General features: G+C 53.5%; 1 protein-coding gene across 7 annotated transcripts in view; it reads right to left on the minus strand.

Annotated features, from left to right (window-relative positions):
* The window catches only part of TMCO4 (transmembrane and coiled-coil domains 4), a 95,979-nt gene that overhangs the window by 19,082 nt on the left and 52,574 nt on the right, over positions 1-24,323 (minus strand). For 3 of the 7 annotated variants that reach the window (XM_040463207.1, XM_040463199.1, XM_040463217.1), the window contains one exon: positions 22,614-22,698. In XM_040463207.1, coding sequence (XP_040319141.1) covers positions 22,614-22,698 — 85 coding nt within the window. Of the gene's footprint in view, positions 1-4,720; positions 6,758-11,192; positions 11,473-12,017; positions 13,136-13,624; positions 14,688-22,613; positions 22,699-24,323 lie in introns of those variants that run through there. The other 4 variants (XM_040463224.1, XM_040463233.1, XM_040463240.1 and 1 more) reach the window with 4 other exon arrangements.

The following is a 24,323-nucleotide window of genomic DNA, read 5'->3' on the forward strand; positions in this document are numbered from 1 at the left end:
ATCTCATCGTCCGTGAGTTCGAGCCCCACCTCGGGCTCACTGCCGTCAGCACGGAGCCTGCTTCAGATCCTCTGTCCCCCTCTCTCTCCCTCCCCTTTTGTGTGCACATGCTCTCTCACTCAAAAATAAAATAAAACATTAAAAAACCCCCAGGGGCACCTGGGTGGCTCAGTTGGTGGAGCGTCCGACTTCGGCTCAGGTCATGATCTCGCGGTCCGTGAGTTCGAGCCCAACATCAGGCTCTGTGCTGACAAGCTCAGAGCCTGGGTCCTGCTTTGGATTCTGTGTCTCCCTCTCTCTCTGCCCCTCCCCCGCTCATGCTTTGTCTCTCTCTCTCTCTCTCTGTCAAAAATAAATAAACATTAGAAAAAAGAAAAAAACCCAAATAGTCAGACTTTTAATATAAGGGAGGGCAGGGATCCAACATGCGTTCAGTGACTCTCCAGTCAGGGGACGCAGGCTTTCTAACGTTTAAAGTTTTCTGTATGATACTAATATCCTGCTTTGTTAAAGCTGGAGGCCCTCCACCCTGTTATAACTCTGGTGAGAAGGAGGCTCTGAGCCTCCAGGAGTTCAGAAAGAAGAGCTTTGCCAGTCATGTCTTACCTCCCTGCTTCTAGTCCTTTCTGTCACTCGCAGGTGCGGCAAAAAACATTTCCTTCCCACACTTTCTTCGTTTCCACCTCTTCTGTTTACTCTTAACACGGGAGCCCAAGTGATCCCTTTAAAAGCAAGTCTTAGGCACAAGGCATCTTTCGGGGGTGATGGAAATGTTCTAGAATCGGGTGGCGGTGATGGCTGCACGACTCTGTACATGGACTAAAAATCACTGAGTCGTATACTCAGAATGGGGGATTCTGTGGTAGGTAAATTATACTGCAGGAAAGTCAGATCATTTCACTCCTGTGCTCAAAACTGTCCTGTGGGACCCATGTCCCCTGGAGCCATGTCCCCTGGAGCCACAACGACTTGACCTGGAGCCAAGTCATTGTGACAGCTCCCAAAGGCCCAAGTGACCTTCCCCAAGCTTCCCCCTTGGCTGACTCCCCTCCAGCCACACTGGCCTCGCCGTTCCCTCTTCCCGAATGCTCTCCCCTCTAATATCTGCGCCTCCCTACTTCCCTCCCCTCTTCACTTAACTGCCACCCTCTCAGAGTAGACAAATGCACCTCACCACCCCATGGGCCCCACCTCCCTTCTCCGATTTCTTTTTCTCCATTGCACGTAAGACTACCTGACTTCCTACCTGCTTTACCTTTAAAAACCTCATTTCTTGGGGCACCTGGGTGGTTCGGCTGGTTAAGCATCCAACTTCAGCTCAGGTCATGATCTCACGGTTTGTGGGTTCAAGCCCCGCATCAGGCTCTGTGCTGACAGCTCAGAGCCTGGAGCCTGTTTCAGATTCTGTGTCTCCCTCTCTCTCTGCCCCTTTCCCACCCACACTCTGACTCTCTCTGTTTTTCTCTCACTTTCTTTTTTCTCGCTTACTTATTCTAAGTACACAAACTTTAAAAATAAAAAATAAAAATAAGTAAAAATAAAAACCTCACTTCTAGTCTGTCTCTCATTAGCACACGGGCTCCCCAAGGGCTGAGATTGGCTCTTTGTGCTCTCTCGTGAGCCCCCAGTGCCTGGAACAGTGCCTGGCACAGAAGCTGTGCTCAACAGCTATCTGCGGAACGAATGAAAGTGAGCAGCGCAACTCAGCAGTATGAACCCTTCGTGTTGAGGAAACAGGCACAGAGGGTATTTCCTCTTTTCCTTTTCTTTGTTCTCTCCTGGCACTATTTCTTCCCGGCAGCTACAGTTGGGGATCTCTGAAGACTGGATAAAAGCAAACGAAGAGTACTAACCGAGGTGAAAGCAAACGGAAATGTCTTTACTGTTCTCAGCCTTTCAGTGGCTCATTTCTAGAGCCGTGTTCTGGGGGACGGATGCTACTGAGCATGACTGCAGGCTGCAACGGGGCAGAATAGTGAGTGGTCCTTCTAAAGCTAACGCTGCCTCAGTCTCCCTCCCCTGGCCTCAGCACGATCCACAGGCTCAGAGTAACCCGCCTCCCCGCCTAAGAACCTGACGTCGGCTGTATTTAGAAACTCCCTTGTGTCTGGCCTACAAAAGACTCAGGGTGTCCAGCCCCTTCATCTAATTCCTGGTGCAGCTCAGGGGTGCCCAATCCCTGGGGGCAAAGGTCCAGAGCGACTCTGAGGGCCTAAGACACTGCACAAGCACCAACCACTGTTGGCCAATTAAATGCCTCACATGGGGGCGCCTGGGTGGCTCAGTCAGTTAAGCGTCTGATGCTTGACTGCAGCTCAGCCCATGACCTCACAGTCACGGGATCGAGCCCCGTGCCAGGCTCGAGCATGGAGCCTGCTTAACATTTCTGTCTCTCTCCCTCCGTCCCTCCCACCTGTGAAATTAAAAAAGAGAGAGAGAGAGAGAGAGAGAGAGAGAGAGAGAGAGACAGCCTCACAAAACACAGACATCAGGTGTCGTCATTTTAAGACTGTAGGCAGATGCTGTGGTGACTCACAGAATTCCTGGTGATGATAGCTCTTGGCCATTCCATATCTCCTCAGCCAGGAGACACTGAAGATATGACCGCTGCTGTGGGCAGGTCTGTGAAGACGTGCGCCATTAGAAAGGGCCCCTGGGCTCAAGAGGGTTGGGAATCACCTGCCCGGGGAAAGCCGCCTGGCTTGTGGCGTGAGAGAAACCCGTGTTCGAATCCTGGCCTCACCGCTGCCTGAACGGAGGTCAGTTATTTAATAATGCGGATTCTCAGCTGCCTCATCTGTCAGAGGGAGATAGAGAAGGTAGTAATACTGATAATTGATAATATTGATAATAATATTGATTTCCCAGCGCTGGTGTCAGGCCTTGTGTTCGGGGCACGCGGCTCGGTCCGTGGGGTCAACTCCCCATGTTCTCCCCACACGGTCAGTTTGGTAATCGGGGCGGGGGGGTGGGGGGGATGGGGTGCGCGAGGCCCTATCTGTGCAGACGGCCCGGCTGCATATAGAAACACTAGCGGCAGGCACTGCTGTGGCTCAGTGGCGTGGGTCAGATGGTGGCAGGAAACAGCAGCACCCGCCCCTCGGAGCAGAGCCTCTGCAGGAAGCAGCTGAAGGTCAACCGCTTCCTCAGTTACTTTTCTTTAAGCAAAGTTTGTCATGGTGATAAGACACATGGAACATAAACTTCACCATCTACCCATCTTTAAGCGTATGGTTCAACAGAGTCAAGTATATTCACTTTGTCATGAACCATCATCACTTTTATCAACCGGAAATTAGGTCAATCAGTGTATATCCTGTCAATTACTCTTCTCACACTTCTGGCAGGTCGCACTGGACTCCTGATGGGAGGCTTTCTACGGGATGCTTTTTTAAAAAAAAAAGTTCACTTATTTCTTTTGAGAGAGAGAGAGGGGGGAAACCAGGGGAAGGGCAGAGAGAGAGAATCCCAAGCAGGCTCCGTGTTGTCAGCACAGAGCCCGACACGGGGCTGGAACTCACGAACCGTGAGATCGTGACCTGAGCCCAGGTCAGACGCTTAACCGACTGAGCCCCCCAGGTGCCCCCACACAGCGGGCGTTCTCAAAGTGAGGCAGGCCTCTGCAGGGCTCTCCAGGTATTTCCACACAGCCCCCCCTAAGAGTTCGCAGAAGTCTCATCAAGCGGCTGGAAAGGCGACATCACACGCTCTCCCATGCCTATCACGTTGTCAATAATGAGATTCTCCTGGGCTGCAAAGACCAAAGGATCTCAAACCTGAGAAGCAAAAAAAAAGAAGCATTTTCTCCCTCCTGGCAGGGGGTCCATGTGTGCAGGGAGAGATAAGGCGGGAAACGAAGGAGGAAATTATCTCCCAACGACGGGTCCAGAAAACAGACCTTGAAGGAAATGATATGAACTGCGTCGAACACGAACAAAATCCATTCCGAAGATATACACACACGCACACTATAAACACACAGATGGAAGCAGCCAAGTGGACAGGGAGGGAGATGGGTGGCTGGGCAGGAAGGGACTGGAAAAGGGAAGCTCTGACCGTCCCCAGGAATGAGGTTCACACTGGAAAGAATCGCTTCGGGGAGCCCGTCTGGATACACTGTAAGGATCCAGGATGAATTCTTTAGAGAAGGAGTAAACCTGCATCCCGCCTTTGACTTGGCTGTGCAAAGTGATAAGGCTGGCATGAGCATCCCGGGGCCCTGGAAATGAACCTGCCCGAACTCTCGCTGCTCTCGACCAGGATAAAGCAACTGGTGGGTGCGGTTCCATGTGAGGGAAATAGATCACGTCATATGTGATGTCTGCTATCGTGAAGACGGAAGAGCCAGCTGACCGAATGACAGTCCGTTCTGCATGTCAGCTGGTGACAGCTCAGAAACAGTTTTCAGCCAAGTGGGAGCTTAGGGACTCACAGGCCAGGATGCTGAGATGTATCTGTGTGAGCTTATTTTATTAAAAAGATTTTTTTAATATTTTTGAGAGAAAGAGGGACAGCGAGCGTGAGCGGGGGAGGGGCAGAGAGAGCCGGAGACACAGAATCCGAAGCAGGCTCCAGGCTCCCAGCTGTCAACACAGAGCCCGACGCGGGGATCAAACCCATGAACTGTGAGATCACGACCTGAGCCGAAGTCGGATGCTTAACTGACTGAGCCACCCAGGGGCCCCTGTTTGTTTGTTTTTAAATAATTAATTTTTATATAAGCTCTGAACTCAATGTGGGGCTTGAACTCAACCCTGAGATCGAGAGTCGCATGTTCTACAGACTGAGCCAGCCAAGTGCCCCATTCACTGCTTTCTGAAGTAGATCCTTGAGTGGTTATTGCAGCAAAAGTCTGTTACAGGTAAAAGTACTCGGTTTGAAAATATCTGTGCTCTTTTCTCTTGAATGATACGACCGTTCTTTTTCTTTCTTCTCTGGCTTCTATTGTTGTTTTGTGAGGTCTCCACAGTCTAGTCGCTCTCTCTTTGTAAGCAATCTTTTTCTTCTTCCCTTTTAAAGTCTTCTCTTCATCCTGGCAGTTCTACAATCTGACTATGGTGGGTGTGGGTGAGATAGTTATCCTGCTCAAACATGCTTCTTGAATCTCAGGAATCAATTCTGGAAAATTATCAGCCAACAAACTGCATCTCTCCCCTTTTCTCTTCTTTTGGAGCTGGTATTAGGCAACTGGTAAGCTCTTAACTTCCCTCTCCATCTCTTGGCTCCTTACCTCTCCATGGTGCACTGTCGGTAATTTCTTCACATCAAAATTTCCAATTCGCGATCTCTCTCTCCAGCTTTATCTAATCTGCTATTTAACTCATCCAACTAAGGTCATCCCAATGACCTTGGTTTTTCACTTCTAGAAGTTTCATTTGATTTATTGTCAAATTTCCCTGTCTTTCCCCACCCCCACCAGTGTCGTCTTCTTTTGCCTTATTTATGTTTTAATTTAGGTCTTTAATAATTGTAAACCTACTTATTTTTTCAGAGGGTGCTCCTTCAAACCATTCTGTCAGAGACTGAGGGTCTATTCCTGGTGTTTGTTGTTTCTGTGACTTTCCCACATGGTTGGGCTTTTCCTTGTGCGTTTCAGAAGTCTGGATCATGGGCTCATCTTTAAGTTGGTCTTACATGTGGCCTGGATTGAGGACCTATTTTCTCCAGAGTAGTCTGGTGTCAGGTTTTTGACCTGGGGGGTTCCTGGATCCTGCAGGTAATATAATCATGACCCCTAAATCCCAGTGATACCTTATCCCGTGTCTCTGAATTCCCCAAAGAAACTTTTTTTTTTCTCTCTCCAGTCAGGGCACATGCTTACTCTTCCTCCCTGTTTCTGCTTCCTCCTTGTTTCTCATCTCTGGAAATTTCCTTTGTTTTTAGGAGTGCTGCTTTACAACTCTTTATTCCATTTTGAAATGAATAGCACAATGACTGCTGGTGAGGAACAGTCAGGGAAGACAGTGTTGATCAACCTGCTGGTGGCAATAATTCTGTGTGACAAACCCCGCCATCTCTTTGAATGAGTGGCCTGCCAAAAGCAGAGCCCCGGACTGTGGAACGGCCAAGACCCAGCCGCAGCCTGCGTCTTTGAACATCTCTGTGAGCATGAGTGTGCATCCACGGACCTCTTAGGCTAAGCCCAGTTCACAGGTAATGACACATCATGAACTTGGTCTTCCTCCTCTCTGCCAATGATTTCTCCATATGAGTCTGCCACGTGGCAGGGGCCTCTCAGTGTCCTCTGGGATGCCGTGGAATTCTCAGAAACAACCCCATCTAAGTTCCCTTGCATTTTTAAAATGCGCCACACCACCTTGCTTGTGTATAGTTTTGGTCATTTTCAAAAAAGGGGACTTGTCCCTGACGGGATCCAATTTTTCTTTCTTTCTCTTTTCTTACAAGAAATTCTTCATCAGACCATTTCCTCCTGATTTTCATTTGAAAAGCACAAGGTCACTGAAATAGTAGCCCATTTCTGGCAGCTGCTGCCAGAAAGTCCAGTCGTGCCTGGATGAGCAGAGCTTTTGCTCAGATAGCGTGTAAGCAGGGGTCTGAGGCTGGCCCTGTGCTGTCCGGCTGTGGGGGTCGGGACTAGAGAGCACCTCTCCATGTGCCCATGTCCTCATCTGGAAAGTGGCCCGAGAATCCCTCACTTGCAGGGCTGTTGGGAAGGCTCCATGGGATAGGGTCTGGAAACCCCTGTTACAGTAGGTATTCACTGTTTGGTAGTTCCTTCCCTTTGTATCTTCGGTACCTAATAAATGCCAACAAAAAGGATGTAACTGGGCGGCATGCGAATTTCTCGCGAAGCAGGAGCAACCGCTCGGCTTTGCACCAGCCCTCAATGGAAGGCAGACTGTAGACCCTCCTGGGCCAGCACTTGCTGGAACCCACCCATCACTGGGCATGGAGGAGCCCTTTCCCTGTGAAATGTGTGGCCCCTCTGAAAGTCACCACAAGATGGCACTGTGGTGCCCACAAATGTATCTACAGGACCCGGCACTACTCCAGGGACTTCCTGGAAATGCTCAGCTGAAAAATTAAAGGGACGAGTCAAGGGTCCCTGTGGGCGGTAGAGAGAGGACCGCTGGGGGAGTCTTCACTTAACATCTGTGTGACTGTGGACAAGTTCCCTGGGCTCTCTGAGCCTGTTCTCTTGAGCACCAGCGATAACACGTCTCCCTCTCCCAGGCTGGCTGGGATGGTTGGTGACACTACATGGGAAGGGTCTGGCATGAAGGACACTCGGTCAGCTGGCTTCACGTGGTGCAGTTCACCTGGCCCCAGGCCTGGGGAAGCAGAGGAAAGAGGCCTCCAGGCCACACAGAGGGACGGGCGGGTGCAGCCTCAGGCGGGAATGCTGAAGGACAGGGAGGGAGTGTGGTTGGAAGGGAGGTCCTGTCTCATCCAAGATCTCGCCGGGTGGGGCTGCGGTCTGGCTGACCTCGGTCCCTGAGCCCTGTGCAGGTCATGGCACATGGGAGGTCCTCAGCAGGTCTCTGCTGACCGACGGACACAAAAATGCAGCAAGGGAAAGAAGCACCAATACCAAAGCCTCAAGGCAGAGCCTGCATCCGGGTCCCATTCGACAGGTCAGGTCCCTGAGTTCTGGACCCTGCTCACCTCTCCAGCCTTACTTCTCCCAACTTCCCAGAGAAACCCGGGATCCGGCTGCCTGCCCTCCCCTGACCGTTCAGCTTCCTACCTGGGGATCTTCGCTATTGCCAGTCCTGGGATCTGAGGCATCCTGTCTTCCTCACAGCCTTTCAAGGCTCATTTTTTTCTTTGAGGCCCGCCACCTGCTCCCTGAAGCCGTCCCTGCCATCTGGAAGGAAAGGCTCTCTGCTCTGAACTGCTTCATGCTTAGGCCCTTGCGATGTGGCATCTGGTACTGTTATTTATGTTTTAAGGCTGGCATCTATTCTCTTAGCCAGACTATCGGGCAACTTGAGGGCGGCAAGCTTATCATCAGAAGAAGCATAAGAGATGCGTTCACGGGAAAAGGTTTAGAGTAGGATTCACCTGTGTTAGCATCCCAGCTTTGCTGTGTGTAATCCCAGATTACTAGCTGTGGGCCCTTGGACAAGTCACTTAACCTCTCTGGGCTTCTGGCTCCCCATCCTTAAAAAGAGAAAATGCAATACCTGCATTTCCAGGTGTAGTAACGCCCACACCTTAACACTGAGATGGGTTCTGTTCCCACCTGGCACACAGTAGGTACTCAATGCGCCTCAGCTCCCTTCCCGGCTCCCCATCTTGGAAAGATGCTTTCTTGTTTTCGAGATGAAACTGTTCTCTATCAAACTTCAGCAGAAGAATGTGGCCGGCCGAACCAAAAACCATGTTTTCCACTGCTCTGTAAGCCGGTGATCCAGGCTCAACAACAGTCCCTGAAGCCTCAGTCTCCGGCAAGTGCCAGATGACAAACGGAAATGCAGCTGGGGACGTGTCGCCTGATTAACAGTCTCCCAAGTACCCAGCTGCTCGGGAAAGCTCAAGAGATCATGATCTCCAGACCGAGTTTCCGAAGAAGCCCCTGCTCCAACCCTCCCCATCACCAGGAGGCACCTTGGGAAGATTATTCCCAACCACGACATTGCCCTCATGGTTCCGGTTTGTAACTTCCAGTCGTGACCTTCCTAGCGAGGCAAAGGTAGAGACGTTTGAGGCTCTGAACCTGTGCGCCCAGCTCCCCAAAGGCGAAGATAAGCTGCTCTCAGACACAGGAAGTGAGGGTGAAACAGAGGGTCTCGTTACCTGTGCAGCTGGCATCTCCACGTCCCCCCACGGAAGTGAGAAACAGGCAGTTGTGGCCTTATTCACAGCTCAGTTACCGCAACTGGGTCATCACAGGAAAACTTATAACAGTAACAGCGACAAAACTCGTGGTTACCGAATGCCAACTACTGGCCAGCCATTCTGCTAAGTGCTTTACGTATATCACCCCCCTTAATCTAGTCCTACTAGACCCGTTTCACAGGCGAGGGGACTGAGGCACAGGGACTAAGTGCACGCGCCTCTTTGCTGAGCTAGTATTCAGATCCAGGCCTGGCGGCAGGGTCTGAGCCTCCTCCGGTGCCGGGCCCTGCTCCCCTGCATCCGAACTTCCGGATTGGCTCAGGCCTCTATTCACAGGTGCCGGGTTTTGTGCTCCCAATGTTTTACATTTAACCCTGAGTTTCTGCGTTTGAGGCTGTATTTGCTGAGAAGTCCTGCAAGTCCTTTGAGGAAGGAGATGTGGATTTGCATAAATTAATAAATGGATGTCTGAGAAAATGAGTCGACAAAAGATGGAAGAAATAAAGAATAATGGAGAACCCTCGAGAGACCTGAAAGGTCAGAGTTCACACGGGGACATGCTGTGTTGGGGGGGGGGCAGGGACAGGGGCCTCAAATCTCAGACCCTGTCATTAAATCGCCAAGTATGGGGGACACACTGACCCCACAGGTAGGAACGTTTGAATCTGCTGCAAAGTGGGCCTGGCTGTTTTCTAAAAGACAGCAGTTTGAGGATACTGGCTAAGCAGCCTTGATGATCACGGACATCTTAGATACAGGGGAAAACCCCAAGAGTTTCCATTACAGAGTGCTGTGAACCGAGACGGTCAATTAATATGTAAATCAGTGGGACTTGGGGTGTTTTCTTTCTTGGATGGAATCCACCCCCCCCCCCCAGGAGTGCTCCCTCACTGCACATCGTCTGGATTCTTCCGTTGTTATTAAGCAGGACTCATACACAGGACCTATTTATACAAAATTCTGAGGGGAGGCCTGGGGTGGCGGGGGTGGGGGAAGGAAACTGGGAATGGCCACTAGAGGGCCCATCTGGCCCATGAGATTGGGATGGTCATCAGGGCTGATCATGGCTAGGAAAAGGAACATTCCCAGAGACCGTCCCCTCCCCATCCCTGTGCTCACCATAGAAATTCTGGCAGAGAATCTGTTTTCCCAGGAGATTGGGCAGCGAGCAGGGACAGCTGCTCCATCTGCTTGAGGGTGACAATTATTGGTGAGCCTAATGAATCAGCATTCAGTTCCCAGCGCTGTCTCTTGTGGGTTGGCTTAGTGGGACTCTGATCAGCTCTGGGTGCAAAACGGACACAATCATGTTTCTGAAAAGCCTAGGAACAGACCTGGGGATGTGCTGGCCGCCCAGGTGCTGCTGCAGCGCTCGGGGCTCCGTCGTGGTGCCAGCGGCCCCTCTGGATGACATCTGAGCACAAGCAGCCTGAACAGATGCCCTGGGGCAGAGCCCGATGTCCCGCCGCCCACAAGCCACGGATGCGCAGATGAAGTCGACCCATTCCTAAGTTCCTAACCGCTCCTGGGCAGAGTAGTAAGCTTCCTGTCACCAGAAGCAAGTAAGCAGAGGCTGGTAGGCACCTCTGACGGATGATGCCAAGGAGATCCCGTTTGTGTAGAGGTCTGAACCAGGCGATTCCAAACAATCCCTTGGAACCTGCGCGTAGGAATCTGTACTTTCTGGTGTTCATGGGATGGAAGGATGAAGGCCTTGCTGACCGACCCCAAGAGGACGCTGTGAGATGCCCCTGGATCGTCGAACTATGATGGCCTGGAGTGTTAAGTGCCCCTTACAATGTTTTAATGCTTTCGAGCTCAAACCACCGACTGTACCATAGCCAGTTAGCAAGCATTTACTATGTTCCAGGCTCGTGCTAGGTGACTCCTATGTGCTGTTTTCTCGATACATCACCATGAGGTGGGTAGCATTAGCTCTTACTCACAAGGAAGGCTTGAAGGATTTACGTACTCTGCACAGGGTCACAGAGTTGGTAGTGGAGGCAAAATCTGAACCCAGGGCTTTCTGACCCTGAGCCCCTGATCTTAACCCTGTGGTGTGGAGAACAGTGGCCTGCTGGGTAGTTGTTAGCAGACCCTTCTAGGGCTTTTCATAGAGCTACCCCTCCTCATTCCCCACACCGGTAGGAGGAGGAAAGCAGGTCTACAAATGGCTAGACCAGGCGGTAGGAAAGCCAGGCTGGGGAGACGGGTTGGTTTCTGGAGGCCCCGGAAAGGTAAGAGGACTCATCTCGTAGGGGCTGGTGGCCAGTCTGTGGGAGGAGCTGGGGCTCTGCCCCGTGGGTTGACGGTGGAGCAGCGTGGCCGGGCCCCAAGCGAGAGCAAGCCCTCCAATCCTTGCCTTCTTCACACAACCATGACAACCCAGGTTCTGTGTGTGAATAAATGCATTTTAGCAGGTGGCAACCACCAAAGTTAAGGGTGTCTGCATCCCCAGGAGGATGCAAATGCCTTTCCAAGGGAGCCAGGGGCCTAATCTGCAGCCGAGCCTGGCAGGAAGACCCCATTTGTTTGGACGAAGGCAGCAAACAATCCCACGTTCTGCTGAATCATTCCTCCCCTGGGAGCTGCCACCCGAAGACGTTACTGTCCTAGAGAGAGGTCAGAAGCAGCGTGTGTTACAGCCTTGGAAAAATCCACATGGATAAACTAATGGAAAGAGGGAGAAAGGAGTTCTTACTTCCTAAGGGCCCACCGTGTGCCAAGCACTGTGTGCTCACATCTGCTATAGCAAAAGGCCAGCAGTGGGGTAGAGTTGAGCCCCGGGGCTGCCATATACACATGACTGGACCCCTTCCCTGCACCGAGTCCCGGGCCAGGTTCTGGTGACACAGGAGAGGAGGACATGACACAGTCCCTGCCTTCAACCTCTTCACAGGCAAAACACAGCACTAACAGCTTAGTGCCACTCATACGTGAAAGGAGAGAGAACATGCCAAGTGCTTTTAGCATCGTAAGTGTTCAATAAATAGGAGCCATTAGGGATGCCTGGGTGGCTCAGTCGGTTAAGCTTCTGACTTCGGCTCAGGTCAGGGTGTCACGGCTCGTGAGTTCGAGCCCCGCGTCAGGCTCTGTGCTGACAGCTCAGAGCTTGGGGCCTGCTTCCGATTCTATGTCACCCCCCCCTCTGCCCCTCCCCCACTCACGCTCTCTCTCTGAAAAATAAACATTAAAAAAAAGATTAAAGATAAATAAATAAATAAATAAATAAATAGTAGTTATTAAATCCCAGGACCAGCCCGAGAGGCCTTGGTACCCTGCTCCGAGGTGGGTGACTAGCCTCAGGGCACCCAGAGAGTAACAAGCAGAGCCTGGATTTGAACTCTGCCTTCCAGACTCCAGGTCCAGTGCTCCTTCTTTCTGTCATCCGCCTTGGCTGCCACGATCCCTTGCGTCTTGGAGATACAGGGAAGGTGAATGAATGGAGCCAGCTTACAGATGGAGCGTGGATGGGGGAGCCAGGCCGAGTGGATGCACGCACCCCAGGACCCAGAGCGCAGCACGCCCGGCAGGCTTCCGTGTACAGACTGAATATGCCGACAGGTGGGCTGGCTCATCTCACATGTCTCGCTGACTACCTGCCCGGAGCCACGGGGCAGAGATAATATGGAATGCCTCTAATTAATTCCCCTCAAATCCTTTTGGAACGAAGAGGAGAATAAATGCATAAATAAACTGAAACAGAACTGATTTTCTTGGTTCATGAGGCCATTTCCTGGCTCAGCCTGCTACCATGAGTCAGTCTGAATTGCGCTCGCTCTCCAACTACTTAATTTTTGAAAGCTTTTGATGCAAATGCAGAGAAAAATGAACAGTCTATCATGATCTGGGGCCCAGAGGCTCTCAGTGAGTGCTTGAATGGTGGTTCTTCTCGGCAACAGGCACCGCTATAGTCCCCCTGCCACCTGCTGGGGCCAGAAATACCCTTGGTCTGGACGGTCAGCCACTCCCAAAGCACATCCATCCCGCGGGCTGGCAGATGGACCGCCGGAAGTGGACGGTTCGTCTCTGGGAATTCTGGCTACGTTCATTTCCTGCCCAAAGGCACAAATACTTGTTGGCAGGTGCCCATTGTCTCAGTTTTGAGTGGGCAGGATGGGTGCATGGGGGTGTGGGGGTGCCGGCCGATCGTGCCTGCTGGGCACATGCCGGCTGGAAGCGGAGCGGTGGGGGGGCTGGCCCAGGTCTTGGGGGCTGTCATCGCGTTCTGTAGGCAGCACTCACAGCAAACTTCCCAGCTACCGTCGTGTGCCTCATCAACGAATTGGCTACTAACACCTCCTATGTGCCAAGTCCTGGGTCAGAGGTGAACCTGAAAGACAGGTCCTCCCTGAGGCTGACCGCCCTCTAGTCCGGGAGAAAGACCAGTAAGCAGCTGCACAGCACAGTGTAGTGTGTGCAGGGACAGCCGGCTGGGGAAAGGGGGCGGGAAGAGGCAGCAGAGAGGCGGCCCCCCAAACAGAATGGCTCACACTTAGGACTTGGGTGCTGGGCATGAATCTGAGCTCTGCCGCCTCCCGGCTCTGCCTCTGGGCAAATCCCTTCGGCTCTCTGGGTCTCAGCCTCCTTCTCTGCAATTCTGTAAAATGGGACGAGGAATACTGCCTCGTGAGGAAGCTGTGAGGATCAGTTAATAAAACTGTGCCATTAGGCCGAAGCACGGACGTCCCACCCTGTTGTGGCCCAAACCCCAAAGACAAGCAAACGCCCGCTTTATCCTCTGAGAGAAAGCAGAAACAGGAGGGCCCCCTTGTCACGTCTAGTTCCCCAAATGAACGAGCACCTCCCGCAAGCTGCTGACTCCATGAGAATAGCTCTGTTCGCAGCATCTGGAACACGGATGGCGGAAGACCCTGACACCCCGTGTGGCTTCCATAATCTCATGAGAACATGGCAGTTTCCCCACCGTGTGATAAACACGGGGTAACCCTGGGACTCAGGAGTGTGAGTGTGTGTGTGTGTGTGTGTGTGTGTGTGTAATTTGACAAGCCTGGCCTTCTGAAGTCTGGCTAGTTTACACCTTTTTGCAAGAAACACCTTTTCCTTCCTCACTGCCTCCGAGTCTGAGACTTCTCCCTCCACGAGGAGTACGGGGGAGTGGATCTCTGAGCCACATCTTGAAGGAGGTGTCTGAACTGGCGCCATGCCTGGGGCTGGGGGAAGGCGGAGAGCCTTCTGGGCAGCAAGAATGGCTGTAAAGCACAGGATGCTCTGACCCAAACAGACAGGAGCCGCCCTGAACTTGCAGTTGTCTTTCCCGGGCACGGGGGAGCTCTGAGGGAAGGGCAGCTGATGGGAATCCAAGGCCTTGCAACCAAAAAACCCTACTGGGTGCACCTGGAAACGTGGCTTTGCCTCACACTGAGCCTTCCCGCAAAATGGAGAGAATCATCCTGATCTCAGGTTGCTGTCAGGGTTAGCGACCAAAATCACGAATATGAGCACGGGTCGGCCACTGTGGATGCAAGTTCCAGCGGCACCATTAGCAGCCCTGTCACCGTGGCCCAGTCGCTTCACCTCTGTAAGGCTTGGTCTCCTCATCTGTACAACGGGGTTAATTAGAACCTCACAGGATTATCGCTGAGGATTAGATACAGTACGTACAATATGTAGCTGTGGTGGGCACAGAGTAAGTGCCGATGTCTGTTAGCTAGCGAGGCGAGGATGAAGAGAAGATGATGACTGGAGTGAGTCAAACAGGGAGCAGCCATCAGCACACCCCGGCGCAATCTGGGTCTGTCTATTTCTGTCTGAAGACGACGAGCTTCCTTGGCCACACGACGCGTTCAAAACGCTCATCCAGAAGACAAGGGATTCCCAAGGGGGGAGTCAGTCCTTCCCGCTGAATACGCCGCCAGGCTGCTCTGAGAATCCGATGGGCAGAGCATGGTCCAGCCCCCACGCACCGCTGCGAACTCCAAGCCACCTGCCTGGAGCCCCGGGAGGAGCAGAGCAGCCCTGGAAGTCTCGCTAAGCATCCGACTGTGTCCCGGGGGGGCTGTGTTTCCTTCCATGTTCCAAGCCAACTCCTTACAGGAGATGGTGGTCTCCCCATGAGGGTGGGACACTCAGGTTAAGGATGTCAGCTCCCACCAGGCTACTCTGTGCCAGGTGCCTTTCAGGTGACTGACACACTTCATCGGCAACCTCCGTGGCCATTCTGCAAGGCCCCACCTCCTGTCTCAGATGGCAGGTTCTTTCAACAGACTGGGCTCTTTGCTCCGTGGGCGGGGAGGGGCTGTACTGGCTTCCTCACTGCCACCTCCCCCAAAGCCCAGCACAGTGCCTGGCACACAGCAGGTGCTTAATGCGCGTGGACAGGTGGAGCAAATTTCTTTTCTTTTCTTTCTTTCTTTATTTTTGTTTTTGGAGCGAACTGAATTTAGAGTAGTTCTGTTTAGCAGGTCTGAGGTGAGCTACTGCTTTGAGTGAATATATCCAACCAGAAGGGGCCCTAGATACTAATGTAAATAAAAGTTCTGGAGTCGGGGCGCCTGGGTGGCGCAGTCGGTTAAGCGTCCGACTTCAGCCAAGTCACGATCTCGCGGTCCGTGAGTTCGAGCCCCATGTCAGGCTCTGGGCTGATGGCTCAGAGCCTGGAGCCTGTTTCCGATTCTGTGTCTCCCTCTCTCTCTGCCCCTCCCCCGTTCATGCTCTGTCTCTCTCTGTCCCAAAAATAAATAAACGTTGAAAAAAAAATTAAAAAAAAAAAAAAGTTCTGGAGTCAGAGAAAGGTTTCAAGACCTTGGTTCTAGGGCAAGATACTCAGGGTTCCTTTTACGGAACCACGAGGCCCCCATCGAGAATATACAGGAATGACAACATCGGCCTGGATCTCTGAGCGACGACGAGGATCGGAGCCCCTGCCCACCCGCAGTGGATAGAGAGCAGGGGTGAGAAGGGAACCTTTGTTGTGTTTCGCCTCTAAGATTTGGGGAATGTTTGTCACTGTGGCATAACCTAACCTATCCTGACTGATACAGTGTGAAGGCTTATAACTCTACACTTGAAGTTCAATTTGCTTAAACGGCATGCACTCTCTGTGGGCTTCATCCCAGGTGCAGGCAGCACAGAGGTTAGTCAGACGCAGTCCCTGCCCTTGATGGGCTTGTAGCCTAGGCGCCTCTTTGAAAGGATGCTGAGCCTAAGACAAGGGCAGGTGTGGCTGGGAGGGGCACCTTGTGAGCACTGGCATGTCCCCCAAGCAGTAACCTCCTGCTGTTTGCAACATCACCCAAGAGAGGAGATAACGCTGTGAAAATGGTTAATTCTACAAGCAGCTTTTCTTGGGGGCGAGAGAAGGGAGAATGAGTGGCAGCTAGGAGGCAGTGGGGAGGGGGAGGCTGGCGGAAGTGACTCAGGGATTTATTGCTACATTTCATTACTGGGCACCAAGGGACTGCAGAAAACAATTAGTGGATTCGGACGCGTTACAGCAGTTCCTTTTTTACATCCCCTAACTCAGATAATGACAGCTTTCCTGCAATTAGGAGAGGGTCTCCTTCGTGCACAGATTAACTGGGTGTTAAGCAGGGCTGCGTGAAACCAGACAGCTGAGCTGGAATGAACTAGATGTGAGGCCTCAGCTCCAGGAAAAGGGTGACTAACTCATTCACAATCACAGCCAGCTGCGGACTCGAAGATGCTCACCCCCCCCCCCCCCCGCCCCCCCTGGCAGTAACACAAAGTCGGATTTGGAAGGGGCGTGGAGGAAGCCGGGAGAAGGTGGGTGCAGGGGCGAGGTCATGGTTTCTCCACCGGGTCCATTTTCCAGGCACCACGTGCGTGGGGTGCCCTGATACAAAGTGCCGGCTCCCTTTCATAAAGCTTAAGACAGTCCCTCGCATAACAGAAATGCTCAGTGAGTGTCACGGGGTGCATACATGCTGGCCTTTAGGCATACTCTCGCGCTTAATCCCCGCAAGCACCTCGATGAGCGACTGTCCTTTTCTGCCGTGTTTCGCAGGAGCCAGGGCAGCTGAGAGAGGTTGCTAGGTGGCTTGCAGTGTGGTGGGTCTGGGGTTCCAACCAGACGCCCTGACTGTGGAGCGCGTATGCGTGCAGCCCCTAAGCCTGTGCAGCTTCTCAGCTGCACCCCCCCCTCCCCCCTATCTCATGACCACCCACCGCAGCTCCTGCTGTGCCAGGCCTGCGGGAACCGGTGGGGACCGGATGGCGGGTTGTGGAGCCCTGGAAGGCCAGAGGCTTGCTGGGATGCTGCTAAGTGAGCAGGTGCAGGAGGAATTTGAGGGCCTGAGTGGAGGGCAGACGCATAACCATGCACGTGTGCGAGCGTACTTTTGTGGGCGCGTGTGTGTCCGTGTTTTCGTGTGTTTTACTTTCTGGTGTGGGTTAAAGAACTGTGGCCTGCAAGGCGCTGCTGGAGTCCCAGTCCTGGGCCCCCTGACCCCCCCCCCCCCAGGGGCTGCTGGCGGGGGGGCGTCAGGCTCTCGGGATTCAGGACCTTTCAGCTCCCTTTTGCAGGTTGGTATGTTTTGTGTTCAACTTCCCATTTGTGGGAGCCATCAGGAGTTCCCTCACCCTCCAGAAAGAGAAAGGGAAACGGGTGGGGTGGGGGTGGGGTGGTGTAAACGGCTCGGAGGCCTAGCTTTGGCAAGCGCCCCTCTACGTGGAGTCACCGAGAAGGCCAAGGGGGTGCAGTGGGTTAAACTGAGTGTGGCCTGCACACCCCTGGCACAGGAGCCAGCCGGGCTTAGGTTGGGAATCAGCCAAGACTAACCAAGGGACGGACCTGCCGGAGTGTTCGGGACCGGGGTCAAGGCAGAGGGTTCCCAGATCTCTCTCACCTCCCGTCCAGACACAGGATGGGACAGGACGTTAGCAACCTGAGGGGGAAACTATCAGAACTACCAAGAATGAAGACTTGTTCATGGGGCACCTGGGTGGCTCAGTCAGTTAAGCATCTGACTCTTAGTTTCAGCTCAGGTCGTGATCTCACGGTTCGTGAGTTCAAGCCCTGTGTCCGGTTCTGTGCTGACGGCACGGAGCCTGCTTGGGATTCTCTGTTTCTCTCTCTGCCTCTCCCCCACTCACGCTGTCTCTGTCTCTCTCAAAAAGAAAGAAAGAAAGAAAGAAAGAAAGAAAGAAAGAAAGAAAGAAAGAAAGAAAGAAAGAAAGAAAGAAAGAAAAAAGAATGAAGGCTTGTTCAGAGTCTTCTGGCCGTGAGTTCTCCCTTCTGAGCAGAGGCGAGATCAAACCAGGTGCACTTTGGACCGACGGGTTTCTGTTCCGATTCCTCCCGAACTCTCGTTACTCAGAGGGCTTCCCATCCTAGTGGCTCCCGCTTTTTTTTTTTATTATTATTATTTTATTTTATTAGTTTTATTTTTGAGAGGCAGAGAGAGACAGAGTGCCTGTGGGGGAGGGTCAGAGAGAGAGGGAGACACAGAATCTGAAACAGGCTCCAGGCCCCGAGCCGTCAGCACAGAGCCCGACGCGGGGCTCGAACTCACGGACCGCGAGATCACGACCTGAGCTGAACTGGGACGCTCAACCGACTGAGCCACCCAGGCGACCCTCGCTTCTTCTTTTAAAATGCAGAGGTTTTCTAAAGAGAACGTGGACGACTCTTTGCTGCCAGCATAAAAAGGCCTCCCTTTTTCCTGCAGAAATCTGTGAGCGTCCACAGTCGGCCCTGGCAGTGCAGAGTTGAGCGCGACACGGTTCATCCCTGCAAGGCGGGGGAGGCCGGCATGCAGACCCCCGCCCCTGACCCATGGTGGGGCTCATTCCTTCGCTTGGTCCACTTGTCACGTGTCCCTTTACGTGCCAGATGTAGGCTGGCCACAGGCTCGGGACGCAGTGACGAGGAAGACGAGGAAGCGGCATGCCCTGCCCCCACCTGCACTATGGTTCCTGGCCAGGGGACCGGCTTCCACCACAGGGGGTGACTGACCCCCGCCGCGTAGAGCCCCGGCACGTATACTTTGGGGAAAGAATTGCCCAGGGAGTTGTGCTACGCGCTCCTAGCTCACAGTGACTATCGGACCGGCAGGACAGAGGAGTCGACAGGCCGTTGTTAACGGTGATGCCAGTGCTGGGAAAGATGCTCGGCTAAGAACGGAATGGTGGCCGGGAGAGGTGGTCTGGCTTTGGGGTCGAGGTCATGCAACCCGTGGCTGGACCGCCTGCTCTGCCATGAGCTGGCTGTGTGGTTCGGGCACGTTACCTGTGAGGTCCGTATTTCAGTTTGTTCATCTGCCAAATGGTTACCATAACAGCATCGACCTGATGGGGCTGCTATGGAGGATCACGTGAGATAAGAGACGGGAAGAGCGTCAAAACCGCGGCCGGCAGACGGAAACACGGAGCGTGTTAGGGGAGCGCACTACGCGGCAGTCACTACGAGTGCTGTTATTACTGATGGAGGAGCTTTCACCCTCGCCCCTCGAGACACAGCCCGGAGAACACCATGTAAGGACGTCAGGTGAGCCTACGGGAGGATGCGCAGTCCGCCAGGAGGGACTGAGGCATGCCGGGTGACCGCCAGCACCCGCGGCCAGTCAGTGGGGGAGGTCGGCCTGGACTTTCCAAGCCTTCCAGCTGGGCCTGCAGCTGCACGAGTGAGCCCAGGTGCAAAGAGGAGAGGAACTTCCTGGTCAACCCACCGAAGTGTGAGAATTATCCACTTATTGCTGTGTTAAGCCACTACATTTTAGAGAGGTTGTTTGCAGCAATAAACAACAGACACAGAATGTTAGCAAACACGGCACGAAAAGAGATCCTAAATGTGCACATGTGGCTGGCCTTGGATCCGGAGCTCTAGCGATCTACCGTAAGGAGGAACCCTTCAGCCTCAACGGGATAAATGCACATGGAGCGGATGTGGGCTCAGCCTGCAGCCTGGGGCCAAGCCTGTCCAACCCGCAGCCAGAAACAGAGTCTGTTCTAGAGCAGCCGAACCACAGCCAACCCACAGATCCTGAGCAGGGAGACATTTGGTGTCGTTGCCCTCGGAGTTTAGAGGGTGGCTTGTTATGCAGCATTGCTACAGCAAAAGCTGACTGCTACGCCCATCCTGCCTCTCTATGACCCACACGTTTGTAACGAAGGTCGTGTGTCCTGCATGAGAAATGCCATCCCCCCAATTTTCGTGAGAGATTCTGTCATTTGCACAACGCTGCAGGAATACAGAATATGGCATTATGCAGGAGTCGACGGTGTTGCTGTATGCCAACGAAGCCCTTTACTGCAGGAGGTGAAGAGCTGAGGACGGGGAGACATAGAAGGTCTCCAGGGGGTTCTTCCTAGCAGGCCAGAAGGCCCCAGGTAGATTATGATATTTTTAAATGCTTATTTATTTATTTTGAGAGAGAGAGAAAGTGGGGGAGAGGAGCAGAGAGAGAGGGAGAGAGAATCTTTAAAAAAATTTTTTTTTTTAATTATTTTTAGGTTTATTTAGTTTTTGAGAGAGACAGAGCACGAGTGGTGGAGGGACAGAGAGAGGGGGAGACACAGAATTGGAAGCGGGAGCCAGGCTCTGAGCTGTCAGCACAGAGCCTGATGCGGGGCTCGAACTCACGGACCGGGAGATCATGGCCTGAGCCGAAGTCGGATGCTCAACCGACTGAGCCACCCGGACGCCCCAGGGGAGAGAATCTTAAGCAGGCTCCACGCTCAGTGCAGAGCCTGATGCGGGGCTCAATCCACACCCGTGAGATCATGACCTGAGTTGTGATCAAGAGTCAGATGTTTAACTGACTGAGTCCCCCAGGAGCCCCCCAGGTGGATTATTTGTACCAGGTAGAGCAGGAAAGGCAGGTAAGGGATGTCTTTTTGACTCATTCTGCTCTGGTGATGCCTGGGTAGGGGAAGAATTTATACAGAAAGGAAAAGTACAATGTTCTCCACGGTGTAAGTGGAAACTCACTTTCACCGGAGCCCCAGATTCAGCCCTGCTTCCTCCGTGGTTTTTGCCTGACCTCTGACCCCAGCCTGGATTTTCCTGGTGAACGCAGCTCCGAGCTGGCACCCCAGGCCCTTCTGCATGGTGGCCCCAGGTTACCCAAAGCTCTTGGAAATAGGACAGAGCTACCTCCTCATTGCTTAGTGATGCAGACAACACCGGGTGATGGGGGTGCGGGGGCTGCTGAAAGCTACAGGGGAGTGGGGGTGGGGGGGTCCTCCAAAATGACACAGAGAAGACACGAGGCTCATCTGCAGGCCTGACACACAGGGGCTTGGCCCTTCCACGGTAAATGCCAAGGACATCCACCTTGCCCGTGTAACCGGGAAAATAGCTCTGGTCCTCACTCCAAGGTGGGGGACCATTTTAGCAAAAGAGAAGAAGCAGGAATGAGTCATGTCCCTCAGCTCCAGGGTCTCTCCCAGGCCCTCCGGGGCTGCCAGCACTTCAAATAACCCGGGTCAGCCAGACACGTCCGGCTCCCTCAGGTCCGGCCAGCGGTGGGCATTCCCGCCCCTCCCTGCTTGCTGGCAACCGGCCAGCAATCCGTTCACACACACACACACACACACACACACACACACACACACAGGCCGGCCGGGGAGCGGCCAGGGGCCTCCTTCGGGGCTGGCCTCAGGCCAGCAGCAGCTCTGAAGATCAGAAGCTGCAAAGCGACATACCTTGAGCTGAATCTGGTCAACCGTGGGTTTTGCCATTTGCAGAAATACTGTACGATAAGCGGGGCACCTCAGAACAAGCACGCGGCTGAGCAGGAGAACTCCACGTTCGAGGTCGGGGAGCTGACGCCCAGAGAGGCATTCGAGGCAGCCCCCAGTGAGACCGCTGGGCAGAACTCTGGCCCTCCCTGCCAGCCACCCTCTGCTCCCAGGCCAAGGAGTCACCGTCTCAGTGCCTCCTCCTGCTCCAGGGTCCTACTGCTGCTGTGTTCCCCCAGGAGATGTTAAGTCTGGGCCCCGCAGACCGTGGACCACTCCAAGTGCCCCGGGCTCTGCACCCGACTCCCCCAGCCATCCCCTACGGGCTGTCCCAAACCAGCACTCTGTCCTGGAGACCTCACCCACCCAAGGCCCGGAGCAATGGCACTCAAGCTTTCCACTGCCTCAGCACTCCAAGTATGTCCCTGGACGGCACGACACACACCCAAAGGTGTCTGTGGAGGCTAGCTCCCAAAGATACATCCACCTGGCACCCGTGAATGACAACGTCTTTGGAAAAGGCGTCTTCAGATGTAATTGAATTATGCAAACGTAATTAAGTTCAGGATCCTGAGATGAGATCATGCTGGCTTTGAGGGGGGGGTGGGCCCTAAATCCATTGAGACTGTCCTGAGAAGAGAAGAGAAGAGAAGGGAAGAGAAGGGAAGAGAAGGGAAGAGAAGGGAAGAGAAGATAGGAAGGAGAAGATGTAAGGATTCAGGCAGAGAAGGCAGGGACGCATCTACAAGCCAGGGAGGGCCAAGGGCTGCCAGCCACACCAGAGGCCGGAAGCAACAAAGAAGGATCATCCCCTAGAACCTCCGAGGGAATGTGGCCCTGCCGATGCCTCGATTTCAGACTTCTCGTCCGGCTCCCTTCGCTCCCACTCAAGAACGCACATGAGAACGCCAGGGCAACGCCATTATCGTAGGACCGTCTCGCATCCGCTCGAATTTGCGTACAGAGAAAAAACAAACCATTTTCCAAACGACTTCGCCCTTTTGTCTATTGTCAAACTATTTTTAACTTTTAACGACTATCACCAAGAACTGGGAACACATTCACAAGGCTCGTGACCCCTGGCCCAGAACCTCCTGCCTGGGGGATGAGCTGGGGAAGGGTTTTCATCCGTGACAAGCCAGACTCACCTTTCTCCTGAGCCATCTCTTGCAGACAGAAGTAGATGACTCTGGCTCCCAGGCTGAAGCCAATCAAGGTGACAGGTCGCCGGCCCTGTGGGGAGACAGGACACAGGTGTCTGGGGGATGCACAGCCAGTTCCGGCAAAGCATCAGCCCTGACAAGGACGGCCCCCTGCACACCCCTCGGTGCCCGCCTCACGCTGAATGAATCAGGCATGTGCTATTCCTGTCCTGGAGCTCTGATGTCTTAATTAATTAACTAATCTTATTTGAGAGAGCGTGGGGGAGAGGGGCCGAGGGAGAGACGGAATCTCAGTGCGGAGCCTGATGCAGGGCTTGATCCCCTGACCCTGAGATCATGACCTGAGCCGAAATCAAGAGTTGGACGCTCAACCGAATGAACCACCCAGGCACCCCCAGAGCTCTGATGTCTTAATCAGGACGGGCAGGGCCCTCATTCATGCAGGAGTGCACCTGCTGTGGAACTGCAGGCAGCCTCTGGCTGGGTTAATTCCCTTTTATCTCCAACCATCATCCGGCCACTGTCTCTTCTCCCCCAGGGGACAGGACTCAACTATCAGGTGGCAAATGGCTGCAGGATAGCGGGGCCCTTCTGGAGCCAGGAAGAGGAGGTGGAAGGTACCCCCAGGGGTGATGACGGGTAAAGAGGCAGAGACAGGTGAGGGATAATTGTCCTGTTTCTAGATAGAAAGGTGGGACATGAAATCAGGCAGTAAGTTCGACATGAAGGGGAATCTTCTGACTAAAGAACTCGCGGAAAAGGCAACTCGTAAGAAGAAAGTTCCCTGAGGTGTCTGGGTGCAAGTTCTCCATGGAAGGAGGAGGAAGGAGAAGAGGAGCTCCAAAAGGTCTGGTCGGGTCCTGCCAGTCTATTCTTCTTCCTTGTTCTTGTGCCAAAATGTATATCCCTCCTCTCCCCACCCCCGCCCCCCTTTACGACAACAGGAAACCCTTGATCAAATAGTATCCCCGTCCTGCAGGAACTTTGTGGCAACGGCTGCTGGCCATCCCCCGACACCCACTCTCCCTGGGCCCCTGGGAACAAACTCCTGAGTTTTGCTGTCATACAGCTCCTCGACCAGGGACGAAGTTTCTCCGACTCCCCTGCAGCGAGGAGGGATGGCCGCCTTTCCCTTCACTTGCCTGCCCCCAACTGTCTGCAATGTCCGTCTCGAACTGAAGGAGAGACTGAACACCGAGGACGTGTGGCCATGACGTTGAAAGCCGCCCACGTGAGGCAGAGTGTTGGCCCCCGGGAGACGGTCCCATCCTAACCCGTGGGCCCTGCGAATGCCACCTTATATGACAAAGGGGGAGGCAGGAGGGTCCGAGTCAGACAGGTGACCTGCTGGCAGAAGCAAGGGACACAGAGAAAGATCTGAAGATGTCACACCGCTGGCTCTGAAGACGGAGGAAGGGGGCTCCCGGCCAAAGACAGCAGGTGGCCTCTGGCAGCCGGGGGATGCAGGGAAGTGGATCCTCCCTGGAGCCTCCATAAGGAACGCGGGCCCGCGTTTTAGATTTTCATTTGTTGTTCCTTAATGTTTATTTATTTTTGATAGAGTGCGAGAGAGCAGGGGAGGGGCACAGAGAGAGGGGGACAGAGGATCCGAGGCAGGCTCCAGGCTGACAGCAGTGAGCCCCACGTGGGGCTTGAACCCACGAACTGTGAGATCATAACCTGAGCCGAAGTCAG

The sequence above is a fragment of the Herpailurus yagouaroundi genome, unplaced genomic scaffold (genome assembly GCF_014898765.1).
Source record: "Herpailurus yagouaroundi ecotype Mexico unplaced genomic scaffold, PumYag 77, whole genome shotgun sequence".
NCBI lineage: Eukaryota > Metazoa > Chordata > Mammalia > Carnivora > Felidae > Herpailurus > Herpailurus yagouaroundi.